Below are 20,260 nucleotides of genomic sequence, written 5' to 3'. Positions count from 1 at the left end.
CAAATATATCATCTGTCTAGGATCCATCCAGGGAATAGCCAACTGTTTATTCAAGGTCCCTAAGGGTCTAAATAAATAATGTCCTTTACAATAACATATCATTAAAACAAATGCCAATATTTAAACCCTAAACACTGTATTTTTTAATTTCCCTCCCTCTTCCTTTCTCCTCCTCTCTCTCTCCTCATCCATTCTGGGCCAGTTGCAGGAGGGACAGTCTATACGCCCAGTGGAAACTCTTTATTAAATAATAGAAATTTGTATTGATTAGTAAACATAAGCCTCTTGGGTCAAATTTCATATAAAGCAAAGAATCAAATACTTCTACATTAAAAAAAACATGCCAATTAATAATGTGCATGGCTGGTAACAGCCATAATAAACAGAACAGAGCCTAATATTCTAATGAGGTGTAGAATTATTATACTTTGCAAACTAGTAAACATGCAGCATATAAATTACTGAAAACCAGTCTATTTAGTTCCTTTACTGGGTTAGCTTCACTTTTGTTTTGTTCATTTATGCTTTGCATCATGGAAGGATAAATACCTTAGCATATCTGAAAAAAGAGTAATGGCATGTTACCAAATAATGTACTGTGGGCAATTAAACCTGTACTGATAAGTAAATTTAAATTTTCCCTATTTTGATAGATTTACTGAAACTGTTTTCTCTTTTAGCTTTCTTTGAAAATATGCATACACAAAAAAAAGAAAGAAAATATGCATACACAAAGGGTATACCTTGTTCTCTGATGAATATCTTTTACCAGTTATTAAGAGTGATTTTCCATTGTTGTTAATAGACTATACTTTTTTGCTAATAAAATACTACAGAAGCTAAGGAATATTATTCAAGCTAGAATCTGACATTTGTGTGATGAAATTTCATAGTTTTAATAATGTATACTATTTAAAATGTAAATGTACACACCTAAAAAATTTTTTTCAAAATTATAGATTTGGGTGATTTTTTAAGTATAGGTGACACAATGCTACATTAGTTTCAGGTATACAACACAATGATTCCACAATTCTATACATTACACTATGCTTACCACAAGTGTAATTACCACCTGTCACCACATAATGCTATTATAATATCAATGACTATGTATTTCCTATGCTGTATGATTTATTCATTCTGTAACTGGAAGCCTGTATCTCCCACTCCCCTTCACCCATCTCACCCATTCCCCCCACCCTTCTCCTCTAACAATCGCCAGTTTGTTCTCTGTATTTATGGGTCTGTTTCCACTTTTTTGTTTTTGTTTTGTTTTTTCGTTGATGATGATAATATGGCAGAAGAATCTTTGACTTCACATTAAGCTGGCAAGCTCTAATTCTTTTTCTGGGATCCAAGTGTATCTAATCCTAGTTTCTCTTTAATTGTGCCACATGTAAATTTAAGAAATCCCATTCTGATACCAAAATTTCAAAATAGTTTAAATGTTTCTGCTATAAAAGTCCTGTTTTATGTTTTATATTTACATGGTTTCTTCCAAGGAAAGTCCCCCCCCCCGCTTTTTTTGCTATTGTACTATGTACTTTCAAGTGTATTTTTTACTAACCAATAATCTATTAATGAATTTGAGCAGTTCATTTTTTGTTGCTGACTCACTATAAAACTTAGAACTGAAGTCATCCCAAGGCACAAAGGTTTAAGATCCACAGGGACATATATTTATTGTATCTTCATACAAAGAAATACAAGATCAAACTAAGACTAATACATAACTTACCCAGATCTACAAGAATAAATTGCCCAGCTCAGCATGCAATTACAACTATCAATTCATCCACAAATCATTTTTTCCAAATAATGCTTGAACCAGGAGGAGGAAAATAAATACATATCGCCTATTTTTTTTTAATGGCAAATAACTTAAATCAAGAGATCTACTAAAAAGAACACAAAAATCTCTCAGTTAAAAATACTGACAGCAAAGAGATAAATATTTGTGTGGTCTGGATTCCAAGTGAAAAAAGAACAGGGTACATGGGCTGGTGGCAGTAAACAAAAGTATCTAAAGTGAGACCGTAAGAGAGTAAGAAGTACAGTGACTGAAAACACTACACTGAGTTAGATTTCCCTTATCAAGGCAGTAATGTTCATGTCAGCAATTAAGAGAATGGAATAGAAATACCAATCTAAACTGGAGACACCAAATAACAATGACAAGAAGAGCACAGTGAAAGAGGAAAGGAACAGTCAGATATGAAAAACAGATGATGAAAACAAAGACCATCAACACAAAGATTTGGAATGACTTGGAGAGGAATTTTTTTTTTAATACAAGGGTTTTAAGAAGAAAAAGGAAAGAACTAACAATTATAGCACAAAATGGGAAAACCTGGGAACTATATGAGAAACATCACCACTGAAAATTATACAAGATTTAAATAATGGGGGAAAAGAGTACATTATGAGCTGGATATAGGGTTTTGTGGGGGTTTGCCAAAATTATAGTCTTCAAAATAGCAAATTATTTTGTAATTCTTGATATGGCTCTTCAGGGTGAGTTTCTATTATAATGGATTTACTGGAAAAATTACAATGTTTCAGAAATAAATTTATCATACCGTTTTATATCCAATACTGCCCATTTATCTCAGCTGTCTCTTATCTCTTCTAAAGACTGCATGATTTAAATTTTGAAAAATATATTTAAGACAAATCACAGGATCTTACTTACTTTGTCCCATAAACTGAAGTAAAAGAGCAATGTATTCAAAATAAGATGAAAATATTTTACTCAGTGTACAGTGAACCTCTAAAACTTAAAACATTTGCTCAGGGAAGTTACTAGAAATTCACTATAACTGAGTTGAAAAGATGGCATACAGTTTCATAGATATTAGTGACTTCTGCCTTTTTCCCAACTGAGGCAGATCTAGAAAAATCACAGTTGATTTTTTTAAGGGTTTTGGATGGGGGTGAAAGAACAGAAATTAGCATCCAACCCAACATAGATTACCAAATTGTTTCTCTTCCCAAGAAAAACAAAAGCATCAGAGTATAATGGAGCAACAGGAAAACAAAAATCTGGTAGAGTTCTACTTATTTTCTTTCATATTTTTTCACTAAAACAATGAAGAAATATTCTAACAATGTACCACACTACTGCAAGATGTCAAAAACAGGGAATAAGGAGGGAATGGCATTGAGGTGGTATATGGAACTCTGTATTTAACCACTCAATTTTTATGTAACCTAAAACTAATCTAAAAAATAAGGTCTAAATGTTGTTGTTGTTGTTGTTGTTGTTGTTTTTAATTTTTAGTAAAACAAAAGATAAGGCAGGACAAAATTCGGTACCACTACTGCAGATTTTAGTTCCAGGTGGAAAATTCTTATCAATAACTATTTTTTTCCTAAGTATAAACATAATACAGATATACTGATAATATTCTGAAAAAGATACTAACATTAAACTTAAAACATCAAAATTGCCAGTAGTTCAACTACATGGAAATAATCTAGTAGTTTCAGCATACGTTGCCTAGCTTTTTTTTCACATATAAAAGATATATACTTCACATAGCTACGATTACATGGTATATAAAGTATTGCACATATTTTTTTACTTAACCAACTGTGAACATTTCCTCTTATCACTACACATTAAGAAAAATTATTATGTTTAAGTGGAGAAAATATTGAAATACTTGATGTAATTTATTTGCTACTACTCAAATTTACTTAGAAAATTATAAAACAATCAACAGTATAACATGAAAGTTAATGATTTACAACATGCCTAACCAAATATCTTAACTTTGCAAAAATGGAATCTAAAAACTTATTTGTTCAAATCACTAATAACTAACTCACCAGGTGATTCTCCTCCTACATCTGAAGCTTGGGGTGAATCTACTGAAGAAACCACACTGACTGCATTGGTAGGGAGACTCGTATTAAGTACAGAAGGTAAGACTGATGATTTTTTTGTTGCAATGATGACACTTCTGTAATAAAGTAAATAGAATTTAAAATACGAAACATCACTCAAGTTAATCACATTAATTTCAAAATAGAAAACAAACTTCTTTTTTTAACTTATTGATTTATATTTTGATGTACAATTTAGAATATTCTCTCAGAAAGAAATCTCTCCAATTTTGGCATATTTATTTGCATTTCAATTTTTTAGAATGAAGACAATATTCTATGGAAATACAATAATCCATTACATTTATAGAACTTACAATTACTATACAATATTCTTTAAATTTATGATCATCTTTAATTACCCAACTTAAATAAAAAATAACCACAGGTATATAAAAAAGGAATTTTGGCACTCAAGTGGAAAAGTAATTAACTTTTTCTTAACCTCAGAATTGAAGCAGAAAACTCAACATGTTTCTACATGGATTTTAAAGCACCACTAATTTGAAATCATAAAACCTTAGAAATCTTAAAGGTAAAAAAAAATGCAGATATAAGTAATTTTTAAAACCTACATAATCAAGTTTCTCTTTTTAACCCCCAAAGACTATCTTTTCACATTATATGGAAAAAAAACAATGCATAGGTATAAAAGCTAGATGCAAAAAATTCCAAATAATCAAATTCATTTTGTCTATTATTCAAACACAGGTATTTATATACACCAATTTCAATTAAAGTGTAATACTTTATACCCAAATAGTAACTAAAAGACCTTATTAGGCATAACTAAAAGGCATTTTTAATTGAAGTTAGCTCCATAAACATGCAAAAACCCAGTTAATGAGGTAAAGAGGACAGCTGATATATAATGCACTCCCACAGCAGTGCTTACTTTTAATTACCTGGTGTTAACCATAAGCCTAAAGTCTTCAACATTCAATTTATTTAATCACATCTTTTGTTGACAATATTGTAACTGCAAGCTTCAAGTATTCCCTTAACAGCTTTAAAGTATTCAGTTTCTAAATAAAGTTACTTAGATACTTGATCCCAATAAATGTATTCAAAAGTGGAAATTATGTAATTCCAGTAACTCAAAAATACATTTTGTTTTTGTTGTTATACCAAAGAGAGATAATGCAATGCGAAATAGGTTCTGTTTTACTTCAATGCCTATCATGTGATGGCAAACAGTGTTGCCAATTAAATCAAGTTCTCTTGTGTTAGGCATGGTTTATTCAATGTACTTGGGGGTAGCCGGTGTCACATCATTATAAGGGTGACTGCCAATGTTAACTATACACTAAAAAATAGAAGCAACAGCCACCTGAGCCCTCAATCCAAAATGGTGTGCTTAAATCATAGTAGCTTATATCAGATGAAGACTATTGACTTTAGGGGGAGTAGATATGACCGTGTGTGTGTGTGTGCACACACGGGGAACACTCAAAACAATACAAAAATAATTTATATATTTCCTACTCGAGGCAGAAATTCATAAACCTATTGTTTAAGAAAATCTCTAGCTGCATTCCCTAGCAACCTATTTTGGAGTGAGGAGTACTATACAGAATTTACTTTCACATTTCTTCCCAAAAGAAAGAACTGGCAAGACCTAGATCACTCATATATGTAAGCACTGAAATGAGCAACAGAAAATAGTATTGAGAAAGCTGAAATTGTTTTTTCCATAACTGAAATTTAAGACATAATAAAACTACCAGCAATTCCACTCTTAGGAATTTCCTCAAGATAACTTTATGCCCACAAAAAATGTGTACAATAATGTTTAAGAGGCCTTATTTAATAGCCAAAAACCAGAAACAGCTCAGAATTCTTTCAAAAGAAAAATGAGTAAGTGATAAGCTTATATACGAAAAGATCCTCAGCAATTAAAAGAAACTACTAATAAATGTAACATAGGTGAATCTCAAAAGCATTATGGTGAGTGAAGAAAGCCTCATACATAACACAGATTTTGTATTTCCTTTCACATGAAGTTCTAGAAAAGGCAAAACTAATCTATGGTAGGAAGGAATCAGAAGAGTAACTGCATCTAGGGGATGGGGACCGTCATTGGCTGGGAATGTGCAAGAAGGAACTTCCAAGACTGATAATGTCTTGATTGAGGACTTGGGTCACACAGGTGTACAAATCTGTCAAAATTCATCAAATGATACACATTAAGATCTGTGCCTTCCAATGCATGTACATTTTACCTTAAAAAACTGTACTGATCTCTAGTTTAAGATCTGCATGGTTAAATGTTTATGAAGTGAACTGATGTCCGCTGGAATGTATATAGGGAGAATTACATGATGAAGTAAATAGAGTGATGGAGTCTCTGGATGTTCACTGTACAATTCTTCTGTATATTTGAACATTTTCGCAATAAAATGTTGTAAAACTAGTAACAGAAAAAAATCTACTACAGATGTTCGTTCCTTAGTATGTACAATCTCTGTCCAAGAGGCATGGTTAGTTAAAGGTAACAAAAACCTTGATCTCATTTTTTTTTTTTAAAGTAGGCTTCACACCCAGCGTGGAGCCCAGCACAGGGCTTGAACTCACAACCCTGAGAACAAGACCTGAGCTGAGATCAAGCTGGATACTTAACCAACTGAGCCACCCAGGAACCCCTTGATCTAATTTCTAATCATTTAACCTATTACCATTAATAATTCTTTCAATCATGTATAATACTTATTCTTTACTACAGCTCAGTAGATGTTTATTTTCCAAGATCTGTCTCATATTCTCACCCCTAATACATCTGAAGTATGGCTACCTACATGAGTTTACATTTAATCCAGCATTCCTTACAAATTTCTGCAATATGCTCTTATGATTCCTGAGCATGTATGTTATTTCACAATTCCAACCCTTTGTATATACTATTCCTCAGCCAAGCAGCCTTCCTTTTATCCCTGCTTGCTAGGAAACTTTTCCTTCTGACCTTTCAAAACCTTGTTTAAAGGTAAGCCTCCCCAGGGGTGCCAGGATGGCTTAGTCAGTTAAGCTTCCCACTTTGGCTCAAATGATCTCATGGTTCATGAATTTGAGCCCCACGTGGGGCTCTGTGCTGACAGCTCAGAGCCTGGAGCCTACTTCAGATTCTGTGTCTCCCACTCCCTCTGCTACCCTCCCCCCCCCCATTCGTGCTTTGTTTCTCTCCCCCTCTTTCTCTCTCTCAAAAATAAATAAACATTAAAAAAAATTTTTTTAAGGTAAGCCTCCCCAGAGTCTCCAAGTCAACATTCATAATGCACTATTCTTTGTGTTATATAAACTATATAACACTATTCTGTTATATAAATTTATAAATCATTAATAGCTATGAATTAAACCGATGATATGCCAAGAATTACTACTAAATTCTCCAAATAACCCTTACATTTTACTTCCACTTTAAAAATTAAAATAGTAAAGCTCAGACAGGTAAAATAACTTGCCAACATAAATGCCCTACAATTCCAAGTTCGCCCAAACAAGAGCTTTTATTTGAACTGTTTTCTCATATTGACCTTTTTCTTAAGTTTCATTGAGATATATGTAATTCACATATTACACAATTTAAGTGTAAAGTTAAATGGTTTTTAGTATGTTCACAGAGTTGTGCAACCATTACCACAATCATTTTAATATTTAAGCACAATTCTATAGTATAATCATCTATAAGCAATGGTAGTAAAGATTTCCAAGATATAAAATTATGCATGTATTACTACCAAAATAAAATATCTATGTGCTCACAAATGGAATAAATTTTCCTTTCTTTAGCCCACTTAGTACATAAGTGGGAAATAAACTGAATCCATTTCCAAAAATTTTGATTCAAACCATTTCTGAGGAAGCAAAATAATTATGCTTCAGCTTTGGGCCACATAAAACCAAAGAAAATTCCAAGTCATAATAATTGAAAGGACAAAAAGCAGTCAGCAGACTTCAGGATATTTTCCTTTCCTTTACTATTTTCATTATCACAAAGTTTCCACCCACATTGAAGGACTAAAATCTCCAGTAGAGGTGATCTTTAAGCCCTCATATTTATCATGTATGAAAGTACAAATTTAAACTAATAAAGCATGTCCAACAGTTTAAAAATTGTAGAAATTTATATTTACCACTACTTAAGAATGATCATTAAAGGACTAAGATTTCACGTTTTTCTAAAATGCTTTGGAAAACACAAAGAAAATGCAACGTGCATCTGGCACAAGTTTGAGATTCTAGGGATATGTCTGGCATTGTTCTCAGGGTGCAGTTTAAGTTTCTATTAAAGAGACTGATAGAAATCCTTGTTAATATTTAAGGAAATAACTCTAGATTTTTAGTAACTGCTATCAACTTTGACAAAAAACACTTGAAACTTTTGGCATAAAGAATTTGTAAGACAGATATGTCTTTTAGTTTTATAAGCTATTTTTCAAAACTGTCAATTAAAATCCAAATATTAAAGTATAAGACTTTACATGTTATAATTTTCTTTACAAACTCACTAACTTTAATGAATAATTAGTATCTGTGAGGCACTGCACTAAGAATACAGAGGAATTATTTATATTTATAACAATCCATGAATTTAAGTACTACATATTATCATCCCCATTTTACAGATGAGAAAGAAGTAATTTTCCTAAAGTTAAACACACAGAAAGTGTTTACTTTTGACTTTTTTTTATATGAACAAGGGAGACCTCTGTGAAAGTTTCTTTTTATTTAGCCACAACAAAGAGCAACAATGCCTTACAGATCACTAAGGTTCAGAAGTTCCATTTCAAAACAGTAACCAGTTTCAAATATCATAAACGTTCACATAAATGCTATTTTATTTAGCATGCAAATAGTTCACTAAAGGAGAAAAGAGCATTTTAAGCCTAGCACTTTACTCCCTTAGGATCTAATTGAAAAGCCAGACAAGCCCTTGAACTTTATCAAGATAAATCCCTGGCATCCACTAATCACCACAGAGGATCTTCAAATTAGATAAGAGCAAGAATTTTGGCATGGGAATGAACACAAACACCTTGCCATCCACAAAGGCCCACAACCTGGCAGCCTTTCAGCAAGGTTCCACTCATGTAGCTGTTACTCTAAACTTTCCAGCTATTGCTTGGAAGTTGATAATTCTTAAGATATGAGGAGAGTTGTGATTTCTGACACAGCATTCCAGAGATAAATACATGATCAGAGGGATGCTTTGAAATTCCCAAAGATATTCCACTGGTCTACAGCTGCACGAAAATAGTTTTTCAAAAGGTGTCTCTTGCTGAGAAAAAGAAGGGGAAAAAACAGAGCACTGTGCTTGCCATCAGATAATATGTTAAGTGCATACTAGACATGTAAGTTCCAAATAACATCCTGAAAAACACTATCACAAAAATTCCCCCTCTGGATTCTATTTCAGTAAACCCCTTACTACGTATTACTGAGGCATGGTTTCCTAAATAAATTTATAACTCACTCACTGAAGACATACTAAAGCATAGATTTAATTCCTATACAACTTTAAAATAAATAAATGCCAACAATTTTCAAATTTGGGACATTTAAGGAAACTTTGCCTATATTAGTAAGATATATTAAATTGAAAAATCTACTTTCCCTTGAGGCACCTAGGTGACTCAGTCGGTTGAGTGTCCGACTTCAGGTCATGATCTCATGGTTCATGAGTTTGAGTCCCACATCAGGCTTACTACTGTCAGAGCAGAGCGGCTTCAGATCCTTTGTCCCCCTCTCTACCCCTCCCCCACTTGCATGCGCGTGCACCCTCTCTCTCTCTCAAAAATAAATTATTTTTAAAAATCTACCCGCAAGTATTTGACTACTCAATCTAAGATTAATACAAATTTAAACAAATTATAAAAATTGAGAATATTTTAAAAACTAGTTATGTACACCTCTTCCCACCCTCAAAATATAGCCATTGCTATAAACAGTTTTAAATATACTCTTTGAGGGGCGCCTGGGTGGCTCAGGTAGTTGAGCATGTCTGACTCCTGATTTGGGCTCAGGTCATGATCCCAGGGTCATGGCATCCAGCTCTGTGCTGCTTCAGATTCTCTCTCTCTTTCTCTCTGTTCCCTGCCCCAGTAGCACACACACTCTCTTGCTCGCTCACTCCCTAAAAAATAAAATTTTTAAATAAAGGAAAGAAAATATACAATAAAATATTCAAAGGGGATGGATTACTGTGTCAACTTCCTTTCAAATTACTCCGGAAAAACAAAAGTTCTTTTAACTGGCACTTCTCTATAAGTTAGAGCTTATATCAAGATAAAATACTGATCTTTGAAAAAGACTATATTTAATAACTCAATACATACATGTCTTATAGGTAGAATTTCAGAAAGTTTAATAATATATACAAAAAAATTTCAGGCATATTAGCAAAAGGTTCACTAGGCAGCAGAACCTAAAGTCAGGAATGTACAGTCTGCTTTCTAAAGCTGTCAAGCTCTGAACACCTTGCTGAATTCCTGAGTCTGTTGAAATCCACAGATTCAGACTTCTTTTCACAAAGGCTGGCACAGTACTGCCAGCAAAAGAGTGAAAGGTAACCATGTGTAGGTAAAGGCGAATTCTAACTTATAACAAACAAAATGATTGTCCATATAATTTGCCAATGTAACATTAAGATTAAATATTATTTTTAAATCATCTTATTGGTATGATGAAAAACAAAAATGTGAATACCTTGTTGCCTACTTACAAGCCTTTTATACAACAAAAACATCCTTGTAATTTTTATAAACTAGATCAAAACACCACTTTCTAATGTTGAAGCTACAAAATTTAGCAGAGTTAAATTAAGTTCCTGTTTACCCTTTGAATTTTATACATATAAGCAGACCAAAACAAAAGACTATTTACAGTACCTATCAAAAGATCTGAACTGCACAGGTTGTTCAACAGAAAGATCACCAAGAGCTCCAAGACAGGCTGGTGGCAGAAGGGTAGGATCCACTGTGACTCCATCTGCTGGTATATTAACCAAGCTTCGAAGAATGTCCTTCACATTGACATTTTTTGAAACTGAAACCGATGGTGCAGCCTTGTTATCCGACTCATTTCCTCCATCATTTCTGGCTTCCTGAGTTTTATTGACTTCTAAAGAAAGAGTGCACAGCGCCTCGCTGATTGCATCTGGGCCTGCACTGACACTTGGAGGTGCTATCAGAGGAGCTACATGCACACTGCTTCCTAAGCCAGTAGCTGTTTCTTCCCCAATGCCTGAGTCCCTCCTCCGAGCAGATGACGTGCTTTCAGATTCTTCCACCAATGCTGGGGTTGGTGGACTGAATGCTGATGGTGCATTTTCTACATCTTACCAAGAAACAAAAGGAAAAGTATAAACAAAAAAAAAATTTAGAAGCAATTTTTAAAAGGTACATCCAGCCCTAACAGCTATCTACTACTTTATTTATTTTTTAAAGTTTTTATTTTAATTTCAGTTAGTTTCACATATAGTTATATTAGTTTCAGGTGTACAATATAGTGATTCAACACTTCCATTCATCACCCTGTGCTCATCATAACACCTATTTAACCCACCCCACCATCTAGTATTTTAAATTAGGAAATATATGGCATGTTTTAATAAAAGGCAAAAATAAATTACATAATCTATGTAATAATAGATGCATGTAATATACTGAGTATAACAACAAAATAGATGTTTCAATAAAACAATGAGAATAATAAAAGTAATAAATGATAATAAACTAAGAAAAAACTGCCAAACTGACCATGACATACCAATGGATAGCAACACAAGGCTGAAAGCCATTGGCCTAGAAGAAAAAATCCAAAATCCTTGATAAAGTATAAGACTCTTTAATAATGAGTCTGATAGAATTTAAATTTAATAAAGGCAGGGAATTTGTCTTCTTTAACACTTCATGTCCAGTACCTATAACCATGCCTGGGCCCATAACAATGCCTGGCACGTAGTAGGTCATCAACTATTTATCAGATTACTATTAATTTACAACTTTATCTTCTGCTACTCATGCCATCACACTTTATAACATCAAATTACGTGCAATCTGCTAAACATGGGACAACATTTGGGGCTTCTGTGCCTTTATACATTGCCATTTCTCGGGACAGTAATTCCAAGATTTCTACCTCAAACACAGTTTCTACTTGCTAAAAAAAAACACATGTCATCCTTCCTATATGCAAGAATAATTCAATAATCTTTAAAATCTAGTTCAACAAGGAGCATCACCTACTCTCTGACTCATTCCCTCTAATCAGGCATTCACTGCATCCCAACAAAAATGCTCCATCTTCCTAAATCCAATGGTTACCAAAAACCTCCATCTTGATAACTCCAATGGTCAGTCCTCAGCACTTGACACAGCACCAACAAAGGATTATTCCCTCTAACTTGCCAATACTTTTTTCACTTTGCTAATAGGACATTATGCTCTTCTCATTCTTTATCTATTACCTCCCTGGTTGTTCCTTCTTAATTCCCTTCACTTATTTTTCTCCTTGATTTCTTAAGTTGGAGGGACTTAATACTTATCTTCCCTAACAATATTTACTCCCTTGAGTGATCTCATTCACTCTTAAAGTTTTACAACACTACTGTACAAACAAAACAATACATACTTATTTATAAGTGCCTTCTTTACATCTTGTATGTCTAAAAGATATCTCAAACTCAACATGGTGAAAACTGAATTTATTTTTCCCTGAATATTTTTAACTTTCAGTCTATCCAAGTACACCTTATAATCATTCTTAATGACATTGCATCTTGATGACATTGCACCTAGTATTTTCAATCCTGCTCTCTCTCTTTTGGGATGAGCACTGGGTGTTGTATGGAAACCAATCTGACAATAAATTCATGTATTTAAATAAATAAATAAATAAATAAATAAATAAATAAATAAATAAATAAATAAATAAATCCTGCTCTACCATCAAAATATATCCAGAATCTGACAAATGCTCACTACTCTACAACTACCATTTTAGTCCTCCCAAAATCTACTCTTTCCTGGATTATTGCAATATCCTCCCAACTGGTTGTATTAGACTGTTATATTAATAATTCTGTTGCTCCATGCGTTCTGGTATTCACTCCCTTGAATTCGGGCTGGGCCTCACTTACTTTAACCAACAGAATGAGGCAGAATTAGCACTGGGCCAGTTCTGTGCTCAAGCTTTACAAAGATCTGGCAGCTTGAGCATTTCTCAGAATCCCTGAACACCTCTGTAAGCAAGCTGGCTACCTTGCTAGAGGGAACATGTATAGAGACTATACAAAGATAGAGGCCCTCCGAACTAATGGAGGAAAACCAAAGAATTTACTAAGAACAATTATCAAGGACCCAGACATATAATCCCAGCTGAGCCATTTCGAGTCAGTCAGCCTCAGCTCTTGGAGCCATCCTTGCTAGGCACTAGATGTATGAGTAGAAAAGCCATCTCAGACTTTACAACCCCAACAAACATCATCTGGAGCAGGGATGAATGATACTCACTGTGCCCTATATGAATTAAATTCACAGAATCATGATAACAAAACTAAAACAGTTATGGCTTTAGCCACTGAACTTTGAGGTAATAGTTATACAGAAGTACACAACTAAAACACTGTTTTTCATCCTTGCCCTCTAGAATGTATTCTCCCTACAGAATCCCAAGTGTTACTTTGAAAAACTTAAGTCAATTGTCAACTGCTATCTCAAAACACTCAAATAATTCTCCATTTTCCTTAGAGTAAAAACCCACACTCCATATCTCTTAATCATTCCTGAAATTTTTCTCTGTTCAATTTTATCATTTCTTAGAACTTACCACCTTCTAAAATACTATACAATTTATTTAGTACATCTATTTCTTCTTTTTGATCTCCTCTCACAAGAATATATAAGCTCCAAGAAGGCTGACGTTCTTTTCCTCTTTTGTTCATGAATATACCCAAATACCTAGTCAGTACTGAATGAATGCTTATTAAATAAATAAATCACCTCCACTAAGTGGTAGCTACTTCTATGACTGCAAAAGGTGCTTCTCTACCTATACATCTATAACTTGCAGCTACTCTACACCTCTAGTTATTACTGTTATTTATTAGCAAATCTGCCTCTTATAGAGAAATATGAATTATTTCTTCTTCACAATAAATGCCAAGGCAAACAAAAATGTTTAACATGGTATTTGTAAAAGATAACATTTTCTCACTTATGTTTTAATTAAATGGCTCATTTAAAAAAAAAAAATCATCTCCCAACTGCAATTAACTACACGGTACTTAATATAAATTGAAATATATAGTTATTAATTTAAAAATATATACTCTCACTTTATAAATAAATGGATTTAAATTCCAGAATATTTTAACTATTAGGTAATGTTTTACTTGAACTTTGGATCCCAGAGAATAAAATATGGAAGCTTACCAGGAAGTGATAAATTCCCACTTTCACTACCAGCTTCTTTAAACGACTGGTTACGCCTTTCATTTTGGGGTTCCAAAATGTCTCTGTACTTTGAGACCATAAGAACAGAGATGAAGTATACAACTGCCAAGGCTAAAAACTGAGCTTGTTTGCTATCCTCCTAGGGAAAAATAAAAGTAGTTGATCATGCCACTATTAAGTAACATGTTTCGATCTTATTTTACATGACAATATTTACATATAAAATACATCCAAAAATCTTTTGACATACACTGAAAATAATGATAAATTCACCTCAACAAAGATTAGGCAAAGAGTCTTGGAAAAATGCCTGTAAATGAGAGTTTTTAATACTTGTGAAACATGGAAACAGAGAATTTGGTTTGTTTTTAAAATGAGGTAACTCAGTCGGAAGACATATGGCATAATATACCTTGTAAGATTAATCAAAAAGCAATTATCATTACATATGTATAACTATTTTTACTTCTAATCATAAGAATTAAAATATGCAGAGGTGCCTGGGTGGCTTAGTCTGACTCTTGATTTGGGCTCAGGTAATGATCTCAGGGTCAAGGGATTAAGCCCCACATCAGGCTCCACACTGAGCATGGAGCCTCCTTAAGATTCTCTCTCTCCCTATGCCCCTTTCCCTGACTTGTGCTTTCTTTCTCTCTCTCTCTCCTTCTCTCTAAACTTAGAAAAAAAAAAAAAAGAATATGCAAAAAAAAAATCAGAATTAACAATTTTCCTAAAAGGCAAACATCCAAGAGAAAAAAAGCAAGGTAATCAGATACAGAACAAGATGCCAAAGGAATTCTCAAGAGCATTTTAAATAGTACAGACAACCAAGTGTCTAAGATTGAAAATATAGTGTCTGCCAGAAAGAAAAGGACAAACTACGTTGACCTCTAGAAGAGGTCAGGGCTTCATCATAGCTCTACAGATCACCTACATGTCAGTATACTGATGACCTCTTCATCTAGTCCAATACTCCATCTTCAAAGGGACCCTGCACACATCACTATTCTGAATATTTTTCACAATAGGTTTGCACTTAAAGGAAAAACTTAAACTTGTCCATCAAATTCTGAAAACCAGAGGTACCGTGAGTAGCAGAAAACTTATAATAAGGAAAACAAAGAACACTGTTGCCTAGCAGATAAATAAATGGCAACTAACGGTGCAAATGAAACAAAGTCAATTAGCTAGTGTCAAATGTTTTTTGACATAATTTCTGGGAAGGAACGAGATATCACGTTCAACCTGAGCATTTCCATTTAATACAAATATTAATCTGTAAAGAATCTATGATACTCTTTAGGCTCATATATAAGACCTTATTAGCCTTGATGGAAAAGATAAATGTACATTTTCCTGTTTTATTAACCATTCCTTTTCTCCAAACACTCCTGTGTTCTACTGCCCCACAATACTGGCACTATTATAATAATTGCTGCTAATGATGTTGGCACTAAAAATGTAGGCAAATAACTTACTTGATTCTAACTTCTTAATCTATACAAATTATTTATATGACTATCTAAATACTTATTTAGCACATTAATATGTTCAATATTTAGTTATTACAGTATGAAGTTTATAGAATAAGCCTAATTTCTGTCCAAAGAAGAAACATCCCATAGATATTTATGTTTCAGCCTTTTATCCCCAAATAAATTTGTTTTCAACTGTAGGTATCACTTACTGAATACTTATAATGGACCGGGCACTGTACTATGTAGTTCAAACACATTCATTAACCCCTTTTAACAAGATGAGGCCTAGAAGAATAATTGACCTAAAGGCATATAGTAACTGAAAAAGCAAATGTGAACTCAGATTAGAACGTTTACAAAGTTTAGCACTTAACCTCAGGGTGGTAACTTCTTTATATTGCCAATCTAAGGTCATTTCCTTTTTCATCAAAATTGGATTATGCTAAAAGAGACTCTGGGATATAGTTTGGGAAACACAGTCTTTTTTCTAAAACTCCTATGATTATAAAAATCTTTTAATTACAAAAAAAAAATTTTAGTTATTAATTACTTTTAAAAATTACATGTTAAATATAAGAGATACTCTAATTCTCTGTCCAAATATCCTGACATAAAAACTTGTTACAAAGTTCCAAAGAGCCAAATCACAAAGAGCCAAGACGAGGAATTTTCATTTCAAGTACTATGGGAAGCCATTAAAGAATATTTAAAGCAAAAGAATTATATTACTTATTATAGATTTTTAAAAATCACTGTAGGAAAAACAAAGCTATGGGGCAATAGACTCAACCAAAGAAAAGGAAAGTAGCAACAATATTTGGTCCCAAAAAAAACCACAGTCAGTGGGTTTGGGGGGAAAAAAAAACAGTTGATGGTTTCTTAACAAAAGGAATAATAAGAGCTATCAAAAAGTAAATATATGGAGATCTAAGGAGGCAACACACCTAATGGTTAAGATCAAAATTCCAAGAACCACATTCCCTAGGTCCTTAACCCACTTCCATCTCTTATTATTTGTGTGATCTTAACCATAATATTTAACCTAACACTTCCATCTTTCTCATAGGATTACTACATGAATTAAATGATACAGAGCATCCATTTCCATGCTTAAAACACAGTAAACATTCAGTAACTGCTAACTATAGGTAATAACTATTAACTACAACTACTATTAACAAATTGTATATGTGTACAAAACTTGGTTGAGAACTCAAAAGAGCACCAAGACCCTACAAAAAGAGGAGAGAAAATTAAAACTGATGGGCACTGAGGAGGGCACCTGTTGGGATGAGCACTGGGTGTTGTATGGAAACCAATTTGACAATAAATTTCATATTAAAAAAAAAAGTTATAAAATTTATAAAAAGACTTGCATGTAAAATAGAACATCTAGTACTAAATGCAGTAAGTGTTTAATAATTATTAAGTAATGATAATACTACAAATATATACTATATTTGTATATATATATTACATATATATTGTATATATTATATATATAAATATATGTAAATATATATTACAAATGTAATACTACAAATATATATATATATAATATATAATTTTTGGACAGAGAAAGAGCATGAGCAGGGGAGGGGCACAGAGAGAGAGAGAGAGAGAGAGAGAGAGAGAGAGAGAGAGAGAAGAGAGAGAATCTTAAGCAGGCTCCACACCCAGCATGGAGTCCTACACAACCCTGGGATTAGGACCTGAGCAAGTCAAAAATCAAGAGTCAGACACCTAACCAACTGTACACCTAGGCACCCCCAAATAATTTTTATTTTCATCTTCATACTTTCTTTATTCTTTAGACTTTCTTATATGACTTTACAATTTATACATGAAAACTGCGCCATATGTCAAAATCAACTAAAACAAACATTTTTTAAAAATTAAAACTGCCACATTTCATTATTGTAATTCTAGTTGTTTGAGGGAAAAACATCCAATATTCAGTAAAAATAATATGCCATTCAGAATTTGAACATTTCATTACTTTCAGAGCGTAGATTCTGGAGTTTAAGACTGCTGGGCTGGAATCCTATCATTTACTAGCTCCATTAACTTGAACAAGTTACTCAAGCTCTCTGCCTCAGATTCCTCATATATAAAATGAGAATTACAAAAGTACACAACTCAAGAAGTCATTGGACTTAGTGCATGTGAAGCACTTACAGTGCTTAATATGTAATAACGTTTTATTCTTTTCAGTATCATTACTGTGATATATTAATTCCACTTATATAAATAGTACTGTCCAATATTCTAAGATTCTAAAATTATTGTCATGAGAATTGGTTCTAGTCCTTCTTATCTCTATTCAACTGTTTTATATCACAGAAAGTTTTTCCTTTCAATACTTTGGGCCTAGGTAGAAATATGTATCAGCTAAGAGTATGTGAGAGAAATACTGTAACTTACTATGTCTCTGAAGACAACTGCCCTAAGCCGATTAATATCCATGTCTTGTAGGAGCTTGTCAAAATCTCTTACTGGAGATATACCACCAGTTATAATGTCCACTGGACTCTATTTAAGACAAAAAATATATATGTATTACACAGACATTTTAAAATATTAGCACAGTATTCCAAGAACCAGGAAAAAAAAGGCTGTAACATTGTTTCTCCTAGCTTATTTTTCCTACTTCCTTCTGTCTTCTTTTTAGGGGTACTGGGATAGAGGTGGGGGTCACAGAAGGAAGCCATAAAGGAAAAATCAAACTGCATGCTAACTCACCAAGTTCATGAAATACAAATTGACATATCCAAAGGAAATTGACATATTTGACATATCAAAGACACAAGAAAAGTAAACACTTGGAAAAGCAGACAAGATTAAGTATAAGCAAATCTTTACTGTATATTTAAACACAAATATTTGAATGTTATGTCCACAGACTAAAATAACTATTTTAGAACCTTTGTCAGATTTACTTAACTTTATGTTGAAATGAACAACTAAATCTAAGATCTTAATCATAAAGTAAGAGGTACTTTTTTATTAAATTAATTATTCTATATGCTTACCTTTGTGGCAGATTTCCCCATGGGAATCAGGCTGTGTACTGTTTTCTGGCCCTTGGTTGTATCTCCTCTGGCTTTCAGCTGTGAATGCTGCTGACACTCTAAACAATTCCTAACTGCCACAGCACACACTGTAATTTAAGGAAAAGATTGGGCCAGAAAATTTTATTTAAGATTTTGGAATTGATAAAAATCACCTACATAATATGATTTACATAAGCTTTTATTTGAAACAGATTACTTTCAGCAAATTCCTACAATGTTCCTGGACTCTATCACCTAGTGTTTGTTTTGTGACTTTGTTAGCTACACTGTTAGGGCCCACTGCTAAGAGAGAATCATTTCAGGGAACTAAATCAACAGGCTAGTGTTTCTTAGAGCTTACCTAAGCTAAAGTGGAATTATCTTTTATTAAGGAAAAGATAGGGAAGAAAAGAACTGAAAAGTAGGAAAAAAGAGAAAGCAAATCACACTGCTATGAACTAGTCTATAATAACAACCTATCACCTTCATCAAAGTAAAATAGTTAAACTTAAAACTTGCATGTATTTCTTATGGTCTATCACTATAGCAACATATTTATAGAGACTGATAAAAGGTAGAACATTTACAGAAAATATTTACAGAGTCTACTTTTAACTGGTTTTCATTAAAACCGTTTAAAAGGTGGGGGGCAGAAAAGAGACTGTAATTAATAAAGTCCAAAATAGCCTCTCCAGTATTATGCTAAGTGAAATAAGTCAGAATGAGGAAGACAAATACCGTACGATTCCACTCATAAATAGAACCTAAAAAAAAATTAATAAACAAATAAAAGCATAATCAGGTCTATGAATACAAAGAACTAATGGTTATCAGAGGGTAGGGCAGTGGCAAATGGGCCAAATGAGTGAAGGGGAAAGACAGATGTAGGCCTCCAACTATGGAATGACTAAGTCATAGGAATAAACAGCAGAGCATAAGGAATACAGTCAATAATATTGTAATAGCAACGTAACTGGACCTAGCCTAATGTATAAGCCTGTCAAATCACTAAGTTGTACACCTGAAACTAATGTAATATTGTGTGTCAACTATACTCAAAATAATAATAATAATAAAAATAATTTTGGGGCGCCTGGGTGGCTCAGTCGGTTAAGCATCCAACTTTGGCTCAGGTCACGATCTTGCAGTTTGTGAGTTCGAGTTCCGCATCAGGCTCTGTGCTGACAGCTCAGAGTCTGGAGCCTGGAGCCTGCTTCGGATTCTGTGTCTCCCTCTCTCTCTGCCCCTCTCCTGCTCATGCTCTTTCTCTCTCTGTTTCTCAAAAATAAATAAACGGTAAAAAATAAATAAATAAAATAATAATAATAATAATAATAATAATAATTTCATCCAGTAGAAACCAACACATTTATAAGCCTAAGGATCTCCA

General features: G+C 33.3%; 1 protein-coding gene across 7 annotated transcripts in view; it reads right to left on the bottom strand.

The window, feature by feature from the left end:
• Positions 1-20,260, bottom strand: part of LRBA (LPS responsive beige-like anchor protein) — a 772,087-nt gene that overhangs the window by 545,920 nt on the left and 205,907 nt on the right. For all 7 annotated transcript variants that reach the window (XM_040472514.1, XM_040472528.1, XM_040472537.1 and 4 more), the window contains exons 27-31: positions 18,850-18,977; positions 18,242-18,349; positions 14,319-14,478; positions 10,773-11,220; positions 3,835-3,968 (exon numbers count right to left, since the gene is read on the bottom strand). In XM_040472514.1, the coding sequence (XP_040328448.1) occupies positions 3,835-3,968; positions 10,773-11,220; positions 14,319-14,478; positions 18,242-18,349; positions 18,850-18,977 (978 nt within the window). The remainder of the gene's footprint in view (positions 1-3,834; positions 3,969-10,772; positions 11,221-14,318; positions 14,479-18,241; positions 18,350-18,849; positions 18,978-20,260) is intronic.

The sequence above is a fragment of the Herpailurus yagouaroundi genome, unplaced genomic scaffold, assembly GCF_014898765.1.
Source record: "Herpailurus yagouaroundi ecotype Mexico unplaced genomic scaffold, PumYag 28, whole genome shotgun sequence".
Classification (NCBI taxonomy): Eukaryota; Metazoa; Chordata; class Mammalia; order Carnivora; family Felidae; genus Herpailurus; species Herpailurus yagouaroundi.
The sequence above is the reverse complement of the archived record's forward strand: the minus strand, read 5'-3'. Positions and strand labels throughout refer to the sequence as shown.